Source organism: Lycorma delicatula, chromosome 2, assembly GCF_047948215.1.
Source record: "Lycorma delicatula isolate Av1 chromosome 2, ASM4794821v1, whole genome shotgun sequence".
Taxonomy (NCBI): domain Eukaryota; kingdom Metazoa; phylum Arthropoda; class Insecta; order Hemiptera; family Fulgoridae; genus Lycorma; species Lycorma delicatula.
The window spans coordinates 152,321,651-152,345,315 of NC_134456.1; the positions used below are offsets into that span (position 1 = coordinate 152,321,651).

Below are 23,665 nucleotides of genomic sequence, written 5' to 3' on the forward strand. Positions count from 1 at the left end.
CCCAAAGTGATGGTTCACCACAGTCTACATGTAAGCTTGCGACAGGACTTGATCTAAACGCGCCTGAGGCAAGTCGAAGGAAAGCATGATGTACACTATCCAGCATTTTAAGCACGAATTGATGAGCTGAAGAGTAGGCGACACAACCATAATCTAAACGGGAGCGAACAAAGGAATAGTAAAAACGTATCATACATGACCTATCGGCTCCCCAGTTGGTGTTAGTAAGGACTCGCATCATATCTAGAAGTTTGGAACATTTTGTTTTCAATTCTTTTAAATGTTTGACCCAAGTAAGACGGCTATCAAAAAATAAACCTAAAAACTTGACGTAAGTAGAGATAGTAATAGTCTCACCGATCAGAAATATTTGCGGAATAGAAGGGTTTCGTAGCCGAGAAAAACTACACATTTTGTTTTTTCGGATGAAAATGTGAAACCAGTAATCCTGGACCAAGCTTCAAGGTGAGATATAGTGTTCTGCAGTAGTCTCTCTGTTGTAGGTGTTGAACGGCTTGCAATATAGATAGCAAAGTCGTCAGCAAATAGAGAACATGAGACAGGAGCCTGCATACATTTGGTAATATCGTTTATGGCTACAGAAAATAAGGTGGAACTTAATACACTACCTTGGGGCACTCCATTCTCCAAGATGACACTATCTGAGAGCGAATCATCCACACGAACACGAGCCGTTCGGTGATTTAAGAATCTCCGGATAAAAGCAAGCATATTGCCCTTGATTCCCCATTCTTTGAGAGTGTTAAGAATACCACGTCGCCAGGCTGTGTCATACGCCTTTTTTATATCGAAGAAGATAGCGACAAGGTGCTGCCGATTTAGGAAAGCGTTTTGTATGGCTGTTTCTAGTGACACTAAATGGTCAATAGAAGATCGTCCTTGTCGAAAACCACACTGTTCTGGAGACAGAAAGCCATGTTTCTCCAAGTACCATTAAGTCTGCAGTTTACCATTCTCTCCATTATTTTACACAAAACGCTTGTTAATGAAATAGGGCGGTAGCTTGAGGGGTTGGTTTGGTCTTTACCAGGTTTTAGTACTGGTATAATAAATGCTTCTGACCAGCCGGGTGGGAAGACTTGTTCGGAGAATAAACCGTTGAAAATATTCAAAAGTTGTTGTAGTGCCGAATTAGGAAGGTGTGAAAGAATGGAAAGGCGAATGTTGTCCGGTCCAGGGGAAGTGTTCCATGAGTTAATAAGTGCAGGTAACAATTGTTTAAATACGAATGGAGTGTTTAATTCACCAACCGAATCACCAATGTTTAACGATAATACTTCTATTTGTATCTTGTACCGTTGAAAATCGTTATTATATGATGAGGTGAGAGACACCGAGCGGAAAGATTTTGCTAGACTATTTGCCACTTCTGAGGGTGATGAAAGGAGTTCTCCTTCATCAATAAGACCGAGAATAGATTGTTTCGGTGATCCGAAAATTGCACGAATTTTCTTCCATACAGTAGACGTAGGAGTAGTGCGTGAGATAGTGCTCACGTATTTCGTCCATGAATTCCTCTTAGCGTCCAAGAATACGCGACGGCACACCGCTCCAGCCCTGCGGTATAAATTTAGATGTTCTGTTGTAGGCCTACGATTAAATTTGCGTAGTGCCTGCCGTCGATTCCTAATAGCATATTTGCAATCATCGTTCCACCATGGAACGAATGGACGTCTAGGATTACCCGATGTTTGTGGGATATATTTCTTGGCATTCTCAAGTATCATGGACGTAAAAGAAGAATATTGGTCGAGGATGTTCGCTCCATCGTCATACTGAGATTGGAATGCTTTGTGGTATCCGTTCCAATCTGCCTTTTCAACAATCCATCTCCGTGGCCTTCTTTTAATCTCGCAGTCTACACCGAAACCAACAATAATTGGTCTATGATCACTGCTGTGAAAGTCATCACAAACAGACCAATTAAAATGAGGGAGCACATTCGGTGAGCATATGGAAAGATCAAGGTTAGATACAATACCAGTTGATAAGGACATGAATGTGTGTGATCCATTATTCAGTAGGCAAAGGTCAAAATCTTGTCTCAATCTGTTTATCATATTTCCTCGAGTGGAGCAGAAGGTTGAGCCCCAGGAAATATGATGTGCATTGAAGTCTCCTACTATTAACGATGGAGATGGTATTTGCGTGAGGAGATTTGAGACATCTAAAGCACTGAACTCAGTGTTCGGTGAGAGATACATATTGCAGATATGCAATTTGAAGGGAATAGAGACCTTTACTGCAATAGCAGGAATGTCAGTGGCTAGTTGAATTCTTGTAGTGACACCCCATTCTTCATGAAAATCGCTACTCCACCACTCTCTCTACTGTCTACTAGGCAGTCGTATCTCTCACAGAAGTATCCTCTGAGTGTAATTGGGTCATGTTGTAGAAGGTGAGTCTCTTGGAAACACATGATTAGTGGATCACGTGTGTGCGCTAGTACTCTAATATCTTCAATGCGGGACCGAATACCTCTAACATTCCACTGAATAATGTTCATAAGTGTAAAAAAAAAAAATTTCGGAAGTTATATAAAAATTAGTTGTATGTGATCCGGTTTTTATTATTTTTTTTATTTTAAAGAGTTCCGATGCCCTAGGGTCGGGTGGTTCTTCAACCATATCCTCCAGTATATGAGGTGATGGTGGAGGAGATTTATTTGAATGGGATGTTGCAGTTAACATCCCAGAGGGGTGGTTAGGTGGGTTCCCTTTACGGGGAGCTTATTAGGCGACTTACTGCCAGCTGTGATAGTCGCTACTCGTGCCGGTACGACTTTGGCAGCAGGAACTTTCGTGTGTATCACACTGTTGGATTCACTAACTGCGACAAAAGACGTTTTATTCATCTTTGTCAGTTCTGAGATAGTGGCTGTAAGTGAAGCTACTTGATCAGAGAGCATCTGAACAAGTTTTTTAAGTTCATTGCAGGATCCACACTGCTGATTATTAACGTTTGTAAGAGTTTGTTTCGATGTAGCGGTAGCAAAAGATACATCTGGATTAACCAGGTTCCTTGAATTATTTAACTTTTTGTATTCTCTTCGTGCGGCCGGGAAAGATAGCTTTTGTTCCGTACAGATTTTGAGAATTGCCTTTTCTTCTTTAAAGATTGGGCAATCTTGGGAGCGGGCTGTATGTGGACCACTGCAGTTTGCGCATTTTTCACTTTCTTCGCAGTTAGTGTCATTGTGACCTTCTTTAGCACATCGAGCATAGATCTCAGTTTTTGTACAAGATGTTGTAGTGTGACCAAAACCTTGGCATCTGAAACATCGCCGTGGGTTGGGTATGAATGGTCGTACCCGAACCGAGAGGTAACCCACTTTAATATTTTCTGGTGGAACAGGGAGATTAAATGTTAATACAAGAAACGGTGTCGGTTCTTCTGTTCCGTTCTGCCGTTTCATAATACGTTTCACTTCAACAACATCTTGGTGCCAAAGCTCGTCAACTATTTCATTGATATCTATATCTAAAAGGTCTCGACAAAAAATTACACCCCGGCTCGTATTTAAAGTTTTGTGGCTTTCAGCACTTATATTTATACCACCCATATTACGGAGACGTAAGATAGATCGACTCTGTTCGTCGTTGAATGTTTCAACCAGAATCGATCCGTCGTGTAATTTCCTGATGTTCTTCGGGGAGCCACTTGCACCTGTTACAGTTTTGTTTATTAGGAAAGGTGAAACCTTTTGGAGGGAGCCACCTTCCTGACTATTTCGGAGAACAACGAATCGAATATTTTTAGAGTTCAAGTATAAAGATTTGCAGTTCTCTTCCATAGGACTTTTATCCTCGTCAGACAAAGCTGATTGAGGTCTCTTCACAAGACTTAATTTGGTGGTTTTTTCAGATGGACCACCAACCATCTTGGAATTTGATATAGGAACAGAAATTTTGGTCCCACGAGTACCGGCGAAAAATGGACCACTCCAGCAGAGCGCACGCATACTGGAGCTAGAGCTAAGTACAACTGGGTTCGCCCTGGTGCCCAGAGGACATCGTTCGAGACTCACTACGTAGAGCCATTCACCCTTCGGCACGATTTGTTCCCACCTTGGGGTACGGTTGCGTTTCGTAAGATGTCGCAACACCACCGAGTGTTAATGTAAGAAATATCAGTGTAGGATGTTGTTGTGTAATTGTGTATGTTGTAATTTATGTAGTGTTCTTGGTGTAGTATATGTGTATGATGTAAAGTGTTCTGCAGCTCACTGTATAGTGGGAAGAATAGCTGCAGAGGCTAAGGCCGTGGGGACGCCAACCCCCAAAGTCTTAAAGAATAAGACTCCCCGTCGGGAATCAAATTTTGTGTGAAACTCAACAAGTCTGCTACAGAAACATTTGATTCTTTAACCAAAGCTTATGGAGGTGCCACTCTATTGAGAACTATGGTTTTTAGCTGGTACAAAGCTTTAAAACAGGGCCGAGAAAATGTTAAAGATGACCCTTGTTCTGGAAGATCAACCTCCTCAACAAACGATGAAAATGTAGAAGTGGTGCGAGCTGTGTACTGTGCACAAAGAATTTGTATCTCCAGGACAGACAGTCAATAGCGCCTTTTACAAAGATGTCTTGGAAAAACTTTGAAAACAGGTCCAGCAAGTCCAAATGGATACTGCACATGATTGGGTGCCGTACCACGACAATGCGCCAGCTCACACTTTGCTTTCAATTCGAGAATTTCTGGCAAGGAGAAAAATTCCCTAGTTCCACAGCCTCCCTACAGCCCAGATCTAGCTCCGTGCAATTTGTACCTCTTCCCTAAGTTGAAGGGTCATCATTTTGGGATGACGGAAAACATAAAAAAACTGTAACCGATGAGCTAACACCCTTAAGGAAAATAACTTCAGATACTGCTATGAACAGTGGAAGAGACATTGGAATCACTGTGTAACTTTCAAGGGTCATACTTTGAAGGAGATAACTTGTAATTTCAGTAAGTCCAATAGATTATTATATAAAAAATCAGTACACTTACTTTTGGGACAAACCTTGTATATGAAAACAGAACAACAAATACCAGATATTTTAAAGAAAGAAAAAAATATTTAAAAATATTAACATCTCTAAAGATTTGATTGAAAACAGAGATGAATTTAAAGATTGATACAAGAATTAATTCCAGAGAGAAAAAAGAAAGGTACATATCTGAATAGGTGGACAGAAGAAAGGAAACAACTGACTGAAAGAATTAGGACCTTTTTGTGAAAAGTAAAAGAAGTCCAAACTACATAAACATGATCCTTAATAGTCAGAAGAGAAAAAAGGTATTGTGAAGGAATCCATCTGTGTTGACACTTCTTTAAAAATCTGACAAATTTATACTAAATGTAAATTACAACAGCAAACATAATGTAGCATCAACTAATTTTATATGGCCACTGACAAGTAAAGTGCATGTAGCATAGAAGAAGATCATGTTGTATCTTCTATTTATTCCAATCCAACTATTACTACTATAAGACTAATTAGATTAGAAGACTATAAGACTATCCCCATTACTTTTTAATCCTTACATGGAACTAGCAGTTAATGATGTTAAAGAACAATTTAGATTCGGAGTAACAGTACAAGGTGAAAAGATAAAGATGCTACGATTTGCTGATGATATAGTAATTCTAGCCGAGAGTAAAAAGGATTTAGAAGTAACAATGAATGGCATAGATGAAGTCCTACGCAAGAACTATCACATGAAAATAAACAAGTACAAAACAAAAGTAATGAAATGTATTAGAAAAAACAAAAATGGACCAATGAATGTGAAAATAGGAGAAGAAAAGATCATGGAGGTAGAAGAATTTTGTTATTTGGGAAGTAGAATTACTAAAGATGGACGAAGCAGGAGCGATATAAAATGCCGAATAGCACAAGCAAAACGAGCCTTCAGTCAGAAATATAATTTGTTTACATCAAAAATTAGTTTAAATGTCAGGAAAAAATTTTTGAAAGTATATGTTTGGAGTGTCGCTTTATATGGAAGTGAAGCTTGGACAATCGGAGTATCTGAGAAGAAAAGATTAGAAGCTTTTGAAATGTGGTGCTATAGGAGAATGTTAAAAATCAGATGGGTGGATAAAGTGACAAATGAAGAGGTATTGCGGCAAATAGATGAAGAAAGAAGCATTTGGAAAAATATAGTTAAAAGAAGAGACAGACTTATAGGCCACATACTAAGGCATCCTGGAATAGTCGCTTTAATATTGGAAGGACAGGTAGAAGGAAAAAATTGTGTAGGCAGCCCACGTTTGGAATATGTAAAACAAATTGTTAGGGATGTAGGATGTAGGGGGTATACTGAAATGAAACGACTAGCACTAGATAGGGAATCTTGGAGAGCTGCATCAAACCAGTCAAATGACTGAAGACAAAAAATAAAAAAGACTAATTAACATAAATTTTCAAACAAATTTATTAATGTGATACTGCCAACCGATTATTAACACTCTTGTAAAACATTACAAAAAAAAATTGAATGAATTTTCATAAAAATCAATTCCAGAATATATGATTGAACTTTATTAAGATTAATTAATCATCTCAAAAATTTAACTAATACAAGCATCTACTCACCAACTGTGCTACCTTTACAATCAGCCAGAGTTTTCCAGACATCCTCAGAATCATCGACCAGCATGTAGTGATCATATTGTTTGAGCATACTTAATGGATTATCATCAACAGATACTGCTCCACCACAAGACAAGGATAAATCACATTTGTTACCCCATAATGCAATCTATAAAAAAAGTAAGTTAAAAATTGCGTAGTATAAAACAAAACACATAATGATAATCAGTTTAAACTTGATGTTCCATAGTAAACCAGAATGAGCCCACACTTAAAGCTGAGATTTAAACTATTTAATCAAAAACAATTTTGAATTGTGTATTTAAATATATTGCAATACATTTTATAAGACCAATTTTAAACAATTTCTATTTTAATTATGCTTTGTTAAAAGCAATTTAAATTTGAATACATTATTTATTTTTCTTGAATTACCTTAAGCAAACAAATAAAATTATTTTTAATCTCATCCTTTGAATGATTGGAATTTTTCACAACAATGTTATTTAAAAGAACTGCTAATGACTTAATTGGTCTCATTGCTGAATCCAATGCCTCTTTCTTCTGCCAATGAAAAGGATCAAATTTCTTAAGCGATTCACTGAAAAATACAAAATAAAATTTAAATCACAATACTGTATCATAAAATGAACATACATGTAGAAAAGATTATTATAAAATAATATTATCTATGTTAAAACAAAATGTTGAAAAAAAAGTGCAATCTGAACAAAGAAGACAGAAAATGACACTAAGAAGAGATTACAAACATAAACAATATAATTATATTATTGAAATATTTATATTTTAGATAATAAAAAATTTAAAAGTGACTGTAAAAGGCAATACCTAAAGATATACAACCAAATCCTGTAAATAAAAAAGAAAACAAGAATGTATTTGCATTATTTTTGCTAGTCTCCTGTTAACAGCTTTATTTGTACAGATTATATACCTTAAGCTGTCATTAATCAGTAAATTATGGAAAAAAAATCAAGTCTACTTATAAATATCTTTTTATTTATTGTACGTAAGCAAACTAAATCACTATTATTTTTATTAAAGTTAATTCTATAACTTTTATTATCACTTTCAACAATAAGTAACATAAGTAACAATAAGTAAGTCTTCATCACATTATACCACTTTAACTACACCGGTCAATTATACATAGTTGCAAACAAAATACTCGGAGAAACCAATCGACTAATTACCACGAGAAAGAAAGTTTTGTTTCTCACAGACATTAATTTTCTTCAGTAAATAACATCAATATTTTTATTTTTGTGAATTTGAGTTTTGTTTTTGTTAGTTAAACCATATACTTCGCTACTTTTCAGTATATTTAACTATACTGATATCAAAAAGGGATTCACAAAAAAATAAAGATGACATTAAGGGATTAAGTGACAGATTAGCCCTTGACATGCATGGAAAAGATGGTCTACCTGTATATCTACTTTTTGTCAATATCTAATTAGTAAGCATTCTTTAATTTTTACTTTTGCATCATACATATTTGAAAAATTTGTCCCATACATGTTGTCGCCGAATGGCTTCAGCGGCACGTGGCACTTACTAACCTCATGGTGGCCCTGAAAAAAATTGTTTTTTGCGTTAGCTCTGAGAAGAGCTGTTGGGTCCGAAAGCTGGTCTCCAGCGAGGTCGGGGAGTTGCAGCTCGTCCTTCATTGAAGTCCGACCAGGCTTTCCCTTAGCGGCAGTTGGGCCCCTACTACAGCATGGTAGTAGTGGCCTCCAGAGCCCACAGTGTTGGGTCAGCACCAGCAGTCCTTCGTCGGCACGGCCGAGGTGGTTCTCCATGAGCGATCCCATGCTAGGCTGGCTGAGTCCACTGGCTAGGGCGATTGAAGCCCAGTGAGCTGGAGTAGGAAGGTAGCGTCCACATCCAGCAATTCACTCAGTGGGCCAGCCAGGCCTGCTGCTCTGGCGGAGATGTTGGCATCTGCTGGGAGGTCCTATGTTGAGCTGCCCAGGGAACTTCTGTCTTTTTCCATCTTCTTCTTCTTGGTCTTCTCAAGGCGGTGGTTGATGACGAATTGCCAATTCACTCTCATGCATGCTCTTTTATTGGAGCCCGAGAGTAGTGGGGCTGCAGCACCGCTATGATGGGAGAACTGCGTGCTGGGAGTGATGCTTGTATCCACACATCCGTATACTGTGCACTCTCTCACATCATTGCTACCGTTATCGCACGCTGATATTAAATTAGACATATATATGGTAAAAATGCATAAAAAAACATATTTTATTTATAAAATTAGGACAAAATAAATAGAAGCAATATAAAGTGATAAATAGATACAAGTCTACAATAATTAATCTAATCAATTGCATTTTGGAAACCATTCCTTTGGCAACAGGTTGTTTGAAATTACTCCTATAGGGTTAATACAGTTTTACTATTATAGTTTTCTCATAATAAAGATAGCAATTACATATAGTAAAAAAAAAGAAGAAAAATCTATTCTACCCAAAGCAATGAAAATAAATATACTACTTTCAAAAACAAAAATCAATTTGTATGGACATAAATCATTTTCACCAATGAATCATTAACAATAGAAATTAAAAACATTATCTAAACATGTTTTCAAAAAGCTTTTCCAACAAAATTTCATCAACATTCTACAAATTAGTCTAACCACACAAAACTATCTTAAGCTATTTTTTCATATAAACAACAAGTAAAACATGTTTGTGTAGATGTAAATTTACTTATATAGTTTAATTATAGGTTTTAATAATAATGGTTATAAGAACTTGTTAATTCATTTTCTTGGTAATTTTTTTTTACTGACATCTGTACATTTAAATTATAGAAATATATATTATACACTGAACAGAAACATCAGATTTAGTGATTGGTCATCCAATTTAAAATGTAAATATATTATAATGAAATTGATAATACTGTAGCTTGAATATAGTGTGAGAAATTTAAAATCAAACCACTACAAAATTAAACACAGTTGCAACTTGTAACATTTTATAAATGAAATGAAAAAATGGAAATGTGAATTAAACTCTGTACACACACTGGCAAAACTACACATATTTACCATACTTCTACAAAAGATGTTTGAAGTGAGCACACCCTGCACAACAATCCACTTTTATGCTCAAGTGATCATAAAGAGCATCACCTGATGCAAAATGTTGTCAATGCCAGCAATTTCTAGTTGAATATTCAGTTCATCAAGTGAGGGGGAATCAATTTATGCAGCCCCAAGGAAAAAAATCAAAATTAGACAAATCTGGGAAACAGAGGCCACCACAGCTGACAGTTCAGTAAATTGTTTTGAAAAAAGCTGCATCAACGTGTGCTAATGAATTGTTTGTGTGACATGTTGCTTCGTCTTGTGAAAGTAGCTGTATTCTTTTCCAGAATCTGTTAACCGAGTGTAGACTTTTTTGAAAATTGTATAATACATGTTCTGTATTGGCAGTGTGGTTAAAAAATAATGGCCGTACTGTATGATTACCAAACAGGATACCATAAACAAATTTTCTCACTGTGGGTGCTCAAACATCTGGTGAGGATTTTCAGTCTTTCGATATCTGATGTTGTATAAACATGCCCAGATAAATGAAACCATGCCTGGTCTGATATGACTATATACTGACAATGTGTTTGAGAAGCCAGTCACAATAATTAAGATGTTTCAGTTTGTTTGTTCTCTTAAGTTGTTACATGATGTGGTTTCAAATTTAAGTCATAAATAATCTTACAGCAAGATGTGTATTTTACATCACTTTACAGTGATAAATTATGTATAGAATTTTTAGGATTAGCAGAAAGTATTGAATATCGGCTATTGTCTCTGGAGCCCAAATGGAAGGTTGCCTATTTCATTTTGCATTTGAAACCAACCCATTGTACATTATCTTTAACCAAATCATTTACTCTATCTTCTCTGAGTTACTGGGACTCAGAAATTTTTCAGCGAATATTTAAAAGGACCCAGAATAGGCATAGCTTCCACTACAGCAACCCTATCCTTGACTGAATAAGGCATTTTAGAAAAACAAAACAATGCAAAGAATGGAACTATATTGCATTAAAGCATGAACAGTTTAAAATTGACCACAAAGATGAGAGTAGTAACATAAACAACCAACAGTGGTAAGAAAAGTAGCAGCAGTGTCAGCTGTGTTAAAAGTGACACTCATACTCAAATGCAGTTTAAGATGGCTCAGTTTGGTTTTAAGTTGTTTGTCTAGTAGAACTACAAAAAGAAACCAGTTATTACCAAATTTTACATTTAATCAAAGTTAAATGGAAGACATTGCTGCAATATGTAATACTTTCAACCAACATAAATACACATTTGTAATCTACAGTGAATGTAACCACTATTTTTAATTTCTCACACTTAGTTCTAGTACATTTAAGGTACAATGTATAAGTATGAAAAATGGTTTTTTCTGCTATTATGTGAAGTAGCAGATAAAAACAATATTGTGTAACAACAGATAAATAGCTACGCAATTATTCATAAGTATGATTAATTGCTATTTAAATTAACAGTAAAGAATTGTTTTTATCTGCTATTATCTGTAATGGGAGACAACATGAATTTGTATATAATGAAAGAGGTGATGCAAATGCAGTTAATTTATGGTATAGTAAATAATAATGATATGACCATAGTTTCACTAAACAACTCACAAAATTATTCACATATACTCAAAAATTAATTGTAAACCAGCTGTTATTACAAACTGTTAGTAAACAAAAATAATTTTTTTTTTTTTTATTTTTTTTTTTTTTTTAATGCTTTTCTTCACATTTTTGGTCTACTTTGTTAGAAAATTAAAATCCTCTACAAAGTTTGTTAGAAATGTTTTTTGTTTAGTTTGTAATCTAACAAAGTAATTTAAGAAAAATCAAAACAAAATTTTTTACTTCAATTATTTGTGCTTTACAGCAATTTTTAGTTAATTACTGCAGATATAATTATGGGACATGTTTAAATAAAATTTTCAGGTCAGAAAACATTTAAAATATCAAATTTATTGCTTAATTTGGATCCTAAGCAAGTATGGCTTCCTCTTTTTCTCAGGACAGAAATCAATGGAAAATATTTCACCATATTGCAACTCAAAAAAAACTTTCCATATATAAAGGATTATTTAACCCAAGAAAAAAACACCAATGGTGGAATGAAGAATGTGACAAAGCAGTCAAAGACCGACACCGGGCTTGGATCAACCACCAAACCCAGAAAACTGAAGAATCTAACCATGAATTCACCAAACAAAGGAAAATAACTCAGAAAATTATAAGAGGAACCAAACGACAAGCCCAACAAAAACTTGATTCAGCAAATAGAAGAAAGTTCCAAGAAAACTAATTTCCGAGACTATTATAAAATTTTTGGTCAGGCTCTTCAAAGATATGAACCACCCACCCTTATGCTGAGAGGAAAAAAAGGAAATATGGCCCACACCAATAAAGAAAATGCTGAAATTTTGGCAGAAACCTTCAATAGACTCCTCAACTGTGACGACCCCCCAGAGCTTTTTGAGATTGACACTGAAACTCCAGTTAAAACTTCACCAGTAAATATCAACCCGCCAACAATTCAAGAAGTTCTCGCAGCCTTAAATGAAATAAAAAACTACAAAGCAAGCGGAGAAGACCAGCTTTTCGCAGAACTCTGGAAACACTCATCAGTTTATTCAGTCAAAACTTCCCTATACATCTATGCCTCGTGAAAATATGGAATGAAGAAAAACTTCCAGAACACTGGACCACAGCCCTCATCCATCCATTACATAAAAAAGGGGATAAAACTAATCCTGAAAACTACAGAGGCATATCTCTCCTGGATTGCACATACAAAATCCTGTCGAGAATCATATACAACCGATGCAAAGACCAACTTGAACTGGAACTTGGGGAATACCAAGGGGGATTTAGGCCATGGAGAGGTTGCCCGGAGCAAATAATATCCCTAAAACTTATGATGGACTTATATAAAAGACGGAAAAAACAACTAATAATCACCTTCGTCGACTTTAAAAGGGCCTATGATTGTATACACCGACCATCCATGCTGAATATTCTGAGAAACCTGGCCTTCACCCTAAACTCGTAAACATGATAAAATTAACTTTAACCAATACCCAGTCCAGAGTGAAATTCAGAGGTGAACTCTCTCAACCCTTCTACTTAAAAACTGGATTGAGGCAAGGAGACGGCCTCTCACCACTCCTTTTTAACTGCGCCCTTGAATTTGTCATGAGAAAATGGTATGAAATAAATCCCAAAAATATAAAAATGGGTACTAAGAAAAACTCCATCACACTAAATTGCCTAGGATTTGCAGATGACCTCGCTCTTTTAGCAAATAATATTCAAGAAGCCAAAACACAAATCATGAGCCTTCAAAACCTAGCACAAAAGATAGGGCTTCATATCTCTTTTGAAAAAACTGAACTAATGGCCATAGATCCTCTGGTAATAGAGCACATTACGGTAAACAATCAGAAAATTAAAATAGTAAAACAATTTAAATATCTAGGGGAAATAATAACTTATAATTTAAATGAAAAAGTGACATGGCAAAACAGGACAAATAAAATTATTAAATCCCAAAAATTAACTTGGTCAACATATAACAAAAAATGCCTTTCTGCTAAAACAAAACTTAAACATTATAAAACTGTAGTACAGCCAGAAGTCACCTACGGAAGCGAGACTCTTTTCAAAATCACTCAGAAAAACCGAATTGAAAAAATTCTGAAAATAGAGAGGAGAATTGTCAGAACGTGTATCAATAAAAAACACCAAAAAGAAGGCCAATGGTGGATTGTGCCAAATGAGGTGGTGTATCAAGAAATAGAGCCTGTTACTGATACTATGCGGAAAAAAAGAATCTCTTTCTTCGGTCATCTCATAAGGACACCGCAAACAAGACTGTCAAGAAATATCATTGAAAAGCTCTGGTTCCAAAAGCTAGAAGTAGGATGGATCAAAGAAATTAGAGAAGATATGAAAGAATTGGGAATTTCCCTGACTGACCTACAGAATAAAACTGGAAAAATTACAAAGCTAAAAGATAAAAGCATTAGATTTAAACAAAAGACAGACAAACGACAAAATACAACGAAGAGGGTGTTTACGGATGAAGAAAAGAAAGCAAGATCTGAACGGATGAAGAAATACTGGGCAGCTCGAAAGAGTAAAATAACACGCTTTTCTCAGAAAAGATCCAACTAAAATTGACTTAAGTGGTCCCATGTTGGCCGTAAAAGCATAATAATAATAATAAAGGATTATTTTTGTTTATATTGTTACACTAGCTATAGTGATCAATACTCACTAATAGCGTATATAACAGCATGCAAAGGAAGTGCTTCCAATCAATTTCAGTAAGATGATCAAACCAATCCATTAAACATGGCTTTAGCGACTGGAATTTTCCTTATTTCAAACTCTTCAGTTTTTGGTTGATACTATCTCATAAGTCCCATATGTTATGGTATGTTATAAGGAGATTGAGTTCATTACCTAACCCAGGATCCAATGTTGTTATCAATATACAATGAGGTACAATTTCAACCTATAGATCAATGTGCTTGTATAATAATGAATTTGTAAATTATTTTTTCTGATTATACTATACAATACCTAATTAATTAAATCATCATTTTTAGAGATCCATTTCAAATAATGTTCATTCCCATCTGGAAATGTACAGTTCTTCAAATTATATACACAGAATCTTCTACTACTTGCAACTCACAGAATTTCATTTTACATTAAAACAGAAATTTTAACCCATTATCACAAACAGCTCATGAAATTAATAAATAGAATAACACTGTAAATTTTCTCTATGAGAAAATCTATTAGGAATATATTATTAATCTGGAAAATATACTATTGCAACTGAACAACATAAAAAAATAAACAGTAATAAAGTAACACAGATTATTACGTATTTAAAAAAGCCTCTTGTAATCTCCTGTATATATAGCATTCAGCGTACATCCAGTCTGTTTGAAAATAAGATGGTATAACTCCTATTTCTTTAGCATTATCTTTCAAGTGTTTGTTCCATATTTCAGCATCTGTACCGATTAAACTTAATTCTGTAAAAGGTTTATCTGTTTGCAGTTCATTTTTTAACTGGGAAATGTAACCTATCACTTTTTTTAATTCTTCTCGGGCTTTCTGAAAAAAATAAATTTAATTAACCATGCGTTCATTTTGTTCAATAAGAAATATGGCAATAAAGCATTATTATTAAACTGAGTACTCTAAAAATACAATATAAAAACAATATATAACAGTAAAGTAAATCATGCCAAAATACAGAGCAAGATATATCTGTCATCACCCTCCCTCATATTAACAACAGTTTCAAATACAACATCTCTCTATCAATTTATGTAAGTAAACAAATCATCATCACATGTTTGTAATATTTGTAAAAAATCATGATCTATCTATAAATTTTTAATAAAAGTTTGACTAAATGAACTAATCTATTTTTTATTCTGACCAATGCATAACAACTGATAACATAACTGTTTTATGTTAACTGATAACATAAAATAATATGATGGTTAATATTATACAGAAAAAATCATATTTTTAGATTTTGTCTATTTCTAGTTAATAACTGCCTAGTAAAGGCAGTTATTTTTATACAGATTTGAATACTAGATCACGGATACCGGTGTTCTTTGGTGGTTGGGTTTCAATTAACCACGCATCTCAGTAATGGTCGAAGTGAGACTGTACAAGACTGCGCTTCATTATTCATCCTCTGAAGTAATACCTGAACGGAAATTCCCGAGGCTAAACAGAAAAAAGAAAGAAAAACTATGATTTACAGACAGCATTGATTTTCTGTTACCATTTAAAGAAAACTGTTGCAGAATCGCATCCAATGCTTGTCAAAGCTTACGGTGAGCATGCTGAGGATGTACAGCATCAGCTTTTCAGAAGTTGTACAACAAATTGTTTTCAATTCAGCTTGATAAGGCAACATATAGCAATACAGATGCTCATTTCATTGCCTATGGTTGATTTTGTAATGGTATGTCAGCAGTAGAACTCCTTTTTTGCAAATCAATAGAACTTAAAGCAACAGCACTCGCATTATTTGCAGTCTTACTTAAATGATTTTATAAATAAGGCATAGACTGAAAAAATGAACATAAGGGTGAAAAAATTGCATTGTAATATTCACTGATGGTGTTCGTTCAATGTCTAGAAGATTCCAAAGTACACAAGCACTTGTGAAACAAAAATCTCCACTGTGTCTGAACACACTGCATGATTCACAGAGAAACGAAGCTCTGGATTCCAAAGAAATGAGTCCTGGTCTGAATATTATGCTAATAGTGGATGTAACCGTAGTAAATTATATAAAAATGAGACCCCTAAAATCAAGAATCTTTTCTGCACTTTGTAAAGACATGGGTGCAAGTACATTCAGCATTACTATTTTATTGCGAGGCAAGATGGTTGTCATTTGGGAAACTTTTGCAACATGTTTATGAATTACATGAAATTGCCATTTTTATGGAAGAGGAAAACTGAGTTGAGAAGTTTCGAGATGGTTCATTTGTGATGAAATTGAGCTACTTGGTTGACATATTCAAGAAATTAAATACGCTGAATCTTCAATTCCAAGGAGCAAACACACATATGTTGGATACAAGTGATAAAGTTAATGATTTTTGTAGAAAACTCGAATTGTGGAGCAGAAATTTAAAGCAAATATTCTGGAAACGTTTGCAAATATGGATGAATAAATTAAAACTTGCAAGGCTGAAGACCAACAAATGAAAGTTTTTTTGCAACAACTGAAAATCATTTAGCCATTTCAAAATACTCCCGGAGGGCTCTCAACTGCCGAAGAAATCTTCATAGACTTCAAAGCATGTGGAGAAATAAAATGACAATTTAGTAATAAATCACTCTGAATTTTGGGCAGGGGTGGATGATGAGTTTTCTGTACTGAAAACAAGAGCATTTTGTATACTATTACCATTTTCAACATCCTACCTTTGCAAAACTGGATTTTCTGTGGTGGCTGCTTTGAAGACAAAATACAGATCTTAGCTAAATACAGAAAAAGAACTCAAGAGTGTCTATTTCTAACATTAAATCTGCCTTCGAAAAACTTTGCTTTGTAAGACAGGCCCAAGAGAGTCACTAATAATTATTAAACTAGTTTTTAATTTAGTACTAAGTTAATTATTAAATAACATTGTGCAGTACTGATACAATCCTATTTATAAGTGTAAATGTGTATTTTATTATTTATTATGTCAGAATGTATTTTGTTTTGTTCCTTTCAGTAAATAATTTTTTTTAATAATATTTTCTTTTCGATATGCTTGTGCCTCCCCATATAATGTTATCACGCCTCCTAGGGGGATGTGCCCCACAGGTTGAGAAACATTGTCCTAAGCCATTTGTTCAGATTTTAATGCATTATGTCAGGAAACAGGTTTTTTAGGAAGTAATCAGGGTTCAAAGTGTTAATATCCTTCTCAAACCCAATAAAAAAAAAACTGCCTTGAACTAGTATGACAGCTGACCAAACTAAATATTGTAAGTTATATAAAGTTACAAGTTTCAAAGTTAAGAAAGCGTAAACACACAAGTCAATGTGTAGGGTAAGGGATGGATCAATATACAACAGTGGGAGGAACTTTCCCCTAACACACACAAGTATATATTATGTAAGTGTGTGTGTGTGTAAGCTCAACAGCGTGCTGAATGCTCATGGATACATAACATGTGATTGTTTCCCTTTTGTTATTTTTATTTACATTTACTGTTTGTTAAATCTGCAACATTTTTTGTTTGTTTAAATGGCTAAAATTTTATATTCCAATAATATCACTAAAGTATATTTTGCATTGTAATTGTTTTTAGTAGTTTTTTAGTGTATGAAATATTTCAGTCTGTATATTGGTATTTTGAGTCTTTATTGTGTGAACACAATTACACATCTTCTTGAAGCATTTACTCTCTTTCAGTTTGTGGGTACTCTGGAAAGTGCCCTTTCTTCAACCACAGAGGATCCTCTTCTAATGATGGTCTCCTATTTACAGGTTGGCTACAAAATGTTTTTCAACAATTGCTTCCACCAAAGCCTCTTTAAATTACAAGTGTGTGTTCTGTCCTCCATATTTTGGCGCAAAATATGTGCATTGAATATGCACATATTTAGGAGGTGTTTGCATTCCTTTTTGTACCAAGTTTTGTGTTTTTTGTTCAAGAGGGTATGTCTCAAGCATTTGATTCACTTACCAACAACCCCATCTAAATGTTATAATCATTTATAATTGAAGGAATGATGACATTTTGCCCTTTTCTTCTATCTCAACTGGAAAAACTTTGTACTGAGTTAACAAACACAGCACATCTCTTTTATCACACCACTTCAATAGGATCATTTGACTGAACTTTTCATTCAATGCTATCATTCATTTTCATCAATTTTTGTTTTACAAAATCCTTAGGAACAACTTTTCTATTACATCTTATTGTTCCCATCACATCAGTGACTTTATGTTACAAAACAATAGGAAATTCTGGACTACAATAGAAATCGTTGGAATACACACAATATCCCTTTTGAAGCAAGTCATGCATCTAAGTACAACATTTGTTGCATGCCCATAATTTTTGTTATGGATTAGTTCTGTTTCAATTCCGGTATATACAATTAGCATATAAATGTATCCTTTTCTTTCTTTTTCCTGTTTAGCCTCCGGTAACTACCGTTTAGATAATTCTTCAGAGGATGATATGTATGAGTGTAAATGAAGTGTAGTCTTGTACATTCTCAGTTCGACCATTCCTGAGATGTGTGGTTAATTGAAACCCAACCACCAAAGAACACCGGTATCCACGATCTAGTATTCAAATCCGTGTAAAAATAACTGGCTTTACTAGGACTTGAACGCTGGAATTCTCGACTTCCAAATCAGCTGATTTGGGAAGACGCGTTCACCACTAGACCAACCCGGTGGGTTATATAAATGTATCCTGACTTTGATTCAGGCAACACATAGATTTTGGTTCCAAATTTAGCTCGTTTGATTCTTATAAACCGGACGAAACTCAACCAACCTTTCCATAACAGAAGGCTTTCATCGATAGCTACTTCCCTCTCTGGTGTGTAAACAGAAGAAAATTTTTCATTTACATATTCTAAGACAGTTTATTTTATGTAATCTTTTTTTTTGAGGTGAAACATTATCTGTAAAATGTAAAAATCTAGATAAGAATTTCAAATATTTGTGTGCCGTAACAGCCAAAAAACCTGGGGTTGCAAATAATGTTTTTTTGTATATTTATCGATTTCAGGCTTCTAAATCATTCCATGCAAAGTGTAGACTGCAATTAGTAAAAATGTTTTACTTCTATCTGCTAGTTTCCACCCTTGAAGGCATGAAAACTGCTTCACAACTTTATTTGACAGAAAATTATCTGCATATATATTTGTTTGGTTTGTAATCATATCAATCAATTCATAAGTTATAAAAATGTTAAAAATACTAAATACATCATTTGGAATAAACATCAGGAACAAAAACATTTATACCTGATTGTCCAGTAAAGTTGGAGGGCCTATAAAAGGAATGAGACCGATGGTAATTTACCCAATTGATATTACTTGTATGTCTTTGAATAGACCTATCTGCATCACCTGCCCCAACCTCATTAGCATAACCATCATCATCAGGTAACAACAACAATATGTCTTCACACATATCATCTTAACTATTACTATCACTATCGTTATCAGATTGTAACTGGTCAAAATGTAAAAATATTCATTTTTTAAAGTAGATGCCATCTCAAATATAAGAAAACAACATACTTATAAGTTATTATAAAAAAGCGCGAAAACTACTGATAGGTACAGTTTACAAATATACGGTAAAGTTTTTAAATTAATTTATAAAGCGTGTATACAAAATGCAATCACAAAACAACAGCTACAACCCGAAATAAACATGAAAGAATACTCGTAAGATCACTCATGAACAAGATGAAAACAAAACGCCATACAAGCCATATCAGCTGTTTTACATATGATAAAAACTCTACTAGCATTGTATATCATTGCAAAATAATGATGAATTAAAATGAGAAAAAAAAATCACTGTAATATTATGATACAGAGCAAATTAAAATTAGACAAAAACTCAATGATGGAATATTGACAAAGGCACTTTTTGTGCATGTTGGCTATGTCAGAATATTCTATCATAGTCCAGTAAGGGGTTAATTTTTATCTTTTTCAATAATTTTTAAAGTTTCAATTTACTGGATCATCTTCTTCCAAATGCACATGGCCAGCAGTGGTAATTTCAACATTCAACTAAATTTAGAAATTTCATTTAAAAGTTTTAGTTTATGTATATTTAAGAACAGAATTTTAACTATGAGTAAAACATTTTTTCACTGGCCAGTTTCAATATGACAGCTATCTAAAAAAAAAAAAAATGCTTAAAATAGTAGTTAATTAAAAAGATTCTAACTTTACTAAGATCTAAAATAATCTTAATAAAGTTATATTTTTTTTAAACTGAATTGTGTCTTTTAACAATACTACAACTATAAATTCAAAACAGTAAAGATAAAGAAACCATGAAATTAATTTCTACTAAAATTATTGAAATTCTCAGCTGCTTGTTAGAGAAGAATGTAATCATTTAATAACAAAACAGTTAGACAGAATTTGTACTTTTCAGGGGTATGTCATTTTACATGCTCATATAAATTGATTGGTCTCCTTTTTAACGGGAAGTTGAGATTACTAAAATTTTAATAAAATTCTTAACTTCATAACCCACTTATCCATCTCACTGTAAATCAATTTTATGAAATTATGCATACCCAGTTTTTTTTTTTTGTCTTCAGTCATTTGATTGGTTTGATGCAGCTCTCCAAGATTCCCTATCAAGTGTTAGTCATTTCATTTCAGTATAACCCTTACATCCTACATCCCTAACAATTAGTTTTACATATTCCAAATGTTGCCTGCCTGCACAATTTTTCCCTTCTACCTTTCCATCCAGTATTAAAGCGACTATTCCATGATGCTTTAATATGTGGCCAATAAGTCTGTCTCTTCTTTTAATTATATTTTTCCAAATACTTCTTTCATCATATATTTGTCACTTTATTCACCCATCTGATTTTTAACAATCTCCTGTAGCACCACATTTCAAAAGCTTCTAATCTTTTCTTCTCAGGTAGTCCGATTGTCCAAGTTTCATTTCCATATAAAGCTACGCTCCAAACATATACTTTCAAAAATGTTTTCCTGATGTTTAAATTAATTTTTGATGTAAACAAATTTATTTCTGACTGAAGGCTCATTTTGCCTGTGCTATTCGACATTTTATATCAATCCTGCTTCGTCCATCTTCAGTAATTCTACTTCCCAAATAACAAAATTCTTTTTATCACCATAATCTTTTCTCTTCCTACTTTTACATATAGCGGTCCATCTTCATTATTTCTACTACAATTCATTACTTTCATTTTGTTCTTGTTTATTTTCATGCGGTAGTTTTTGAGTAGGACTTCATCCATGCCGTTCATTGTTTCTTCTAAATCTTTTTTACTCTCAGCTAGAATTACTGTATCATCAGCAAATTGAGCATTTTATCTTTTCATCTTGTACTGTTACTCCAGATCTAAATTGTTCTTTAACATCATTAACTGCTAGTTCTATCTAATGATTAAAAAGTAATGGGGATAGGGAACATCCTTGTCAGACACCCTTTCTTATGTTCTTCAATTATTACTGTTGCTGTAAATGTTAGTAATCATTCTTTTATCTCTGTATTTGAATCCTAATTTTTTTTTAAATGCTGAACATTTTATTCCAGTCTACGTTATCGAATGCCATTTCTAGGTCTATAAATGCCAAGTATGTTGGCTTGTTTTTCTTTAATCTTCGTTCTACTATTAATCTAAGAGTTAAAATTGCTTCCCTTGTCCCTATACTTTTCCTGAAACCAAATTGGTCTTCTCCTAACATTGCTTCCACTCTGCTCTCAATTCTTCTGCACAGAATTCTAGTTAATTACTCTAAGTTAATTATTACAGAATAATTAAATTAATTCTAAGTTAAATTAATTCTGTATTCACATTTTTCTGCTCCTGCTTTCTTTGGTATTATGACTATAACACTCTTTTTGAAGTCTGATGGAACTTCCCATTTTTCATAAATATTACACACCCAGTTTGTATAATTTATAAATTGCTTCCTCACTTGCACTGCACAGTAATTCTACAGGTATTCCGTCTATTCCAGGAGCCTTTCTGCCATTATAATCTTTAAATGCTCTCTTAAATTCAGATCTCGGTATTGTTTCTCCCCTTTCATCCTTTTCTTCCACTATAACATAATTTTCTAATTCATTTCCTCCATATAACTCTGCAATATATTCCACCTACCTATCGACTTTGACTTTTGTATTATAAATTGGTGTACCATCTTTGTTTAACATATTATTAGATTTTAATTTATGTACCACAAAATTCTCCTTAATTTTCCTGTATGCTGCGTCTGTTTTACCAATGATCATTTCTCTTTCCACTTCTGTACACTTTTCTTGAATCCACCCTTTTCACTAATTTGCACTTATTGTTTATGGTATTTCTTAATTGTCGATAGTTCCTTTTACTTTCTTCATCACTAGTGTTCTTATACTTTCTACGTTCATCCATCAGCTGCAATATAGTCTCTGACGTCCAAGGTTTTCTACCATTCTCTTTGCTCCGCCTAAATTCACTTCTGCTGATTTAAGAATTTCCTTTTTAACATTCTCCCATTCTTCTTCTACATTTCTACTTTATCTTTTTTACTCAGACCTTCTTGCGATGTCCTCCTCAAAATTCTTCTTTACTTCCTCTTCCTCATGCTTCTCTAACTTTCACCAATTCATCTGACAACTTTTCTTCAGGTTTTTAAACCCCAATCTACATTTCATTATCACTAAATTATGGTCACTATCAATGTCTGCTCCAGGGTAACCTTTGCAGTCGATGAGTTGATTTCTAAATCTTTGCTTACCCATGATATAATCTACCTGATACTTTGCAGTATTGTCTAGCTTTTACTGTGTGTATATTCTTCTAATATGATTTTTTACCTGAGTTTTGGCAATTACTAAATTATACTTCGTGCAAAACTCGATAAGTTGGTCCCCTCTTTCATTCTTTTTGTCCAGCCCGTATTCACCCACTATATTTCCTTCCTTGCCTTTTTCAATGCTTGCATTCCAATCTCCAACTATTATTAAATTTTCATCCCCTTTTATGTGTTTAATTGCTTCGTCAATTTCTTTATATACAAACTCTATCTCATCATTACCATGGGCGCTTGTAGGCATATAGACTAACAATTGTTATTGGTTTAGGTTTTGATTTTATCCTTATTACAACGATTCTATCGCTATGTACTTTGAAATACTCTACTCTCTTTTCTATCTTCTTGTTCACTATGAAACCTACTCCTGCCTGCCCATTCTTTGAAGCTGAGTTGATTATTCTAATATCACCTGACCAAAAGTCGTTTTCCTATTCCCACTGAACCTCACTAATTCCTACTACATCTACATTTATCCTATCCATTTCCTCCTTTAAATTTTCTAACCTACCAACCTTGTTTAGACTTCTAATATTCCATGCTCCAACTCGTAGAATGGTATTTTTTAATTTTCTGGTGACCCTTCCTTAGTAGTCCCCACCCGGAGATCAAAAAGGAGGACTAGTTTACCTCTGGAATATTTTATCAAGGAAGGCGCCTCCATCTTTGTTATATGAAAATGCAGAGAACTACATTTTGTTGGAAAAAAGCAGCGGTAGTTTTCAATTGCTTTCAGCTGCATAGTACTCCGTGGATTGAATGATACTGATATGGCCATTTAAGTCATCTTGACCTATGCCCTTAACAACTACTGAAAGAGTAGCTGTCCTCTTTCAGGAATCATTCCTTAGTCTGGCTCTCAACAGATACCTCTCCGAAATGATTGCAC

The 23,665-nt window shown here is 34.2% G+C and overlaps 1 protein-coding gene across 4 annotated transcripts in view; it reads right to left on the reverse strand.

Annotated features, from left to right (window-relative positions):
* LOC142319323 (damage-control phosphatase ARMT1-like) overlaps positions 1-23,665 on the reverse strand; it is a 73,300-nt gene that overhangs the window by 9,800 nt on the left and 39,835 nt on the right. For all 4 annotated transcript variants that reach the window (XM_075356485.1, XM_075356486.1, XM_075356487.1 and 1 more), the window contains exons 4-6: positions 14,572-14,807; positions 7,038-7,203; positions 6,606-6,771 (exon numbers count right to left, since the gene is read on the reverse strand). In XM_075356485.1, the coding sequence (XP_075212600.1) occupies positions 6,606-6,771; positions 7,038-7,203; positions 14,572-14,807 (568 nt within the window). The remainder of the gene's footprint in view (positions 1-6,605; positions 6,772-7,037; positions 7,204-14,571; positions 14,808-23,665) is intronic.